This window comes from Buceros rhinoceros, unplaced genomic scaffold (assembly GCF_000710305.1).
Source record: "Buceros rhinoceros silvestris isolate BGI_N320 unplaced genomic scaffold, ASM71030v1 scaffold37599, whole genome shotgun sequence".
Taxonomy (NCBI): domain Eukaryota; kingdom Metazoa; phylum Chordata; class Aves; order Bucerotiformes; family Bucerotidae; genus Buceros; species Buceros rhinoceros.
In genome coordinates, this window is record NW_010430402.1 from 1,415 (window position 1) to 1,614 (window position 200).

At 65.5% G+C, this 200-nt stretch overlaps 1 protein-coding gene across 1 annotated transcript in view; it reads left to right on the forward strand.

Moving 5' to 3' along the window:
• Positions 1–143, forward strand: part of GOLGA7B (golgin A7 family, member B) — a gene marked incomplete at its 5' end in the record, with an annotated part of 1,237 nt that extends 1,094 nt beyond the window's left edge. The window contains one exon of the mRNA XM_010143026.1: positions 39–143. Within this exon, the coding sequence (XP_010141328.1) occupies positions 39–143 (105 nt within the window). The remainder of the gene's footprint in view (positions 1–38) is intronic.
• Positions 144–200: the final 57 nt, after the last annotated feature.

The following is a 200-nucleotide window of genomic DNA, read 5'->3' on the forward strand; positions in this document are numbered from 1 at the left end:
GCTAGCCCATTCCGCCAATGATCCTTAGCAGGGCCCAGATTGAGATCTCCATCTACGAGGACCGGTGCAGTAGGGGCAGCTCCAGCAGCGGCAGCTCCAGCAGCAGCAGCGGTGGTGGGGGTGGTGGCTCTGGGGGCCGGTGACTGGCAGGGAGTCCCTGCAGGGACTCATACTGCCGGGACAGTGGCCTCTCCGAGCTC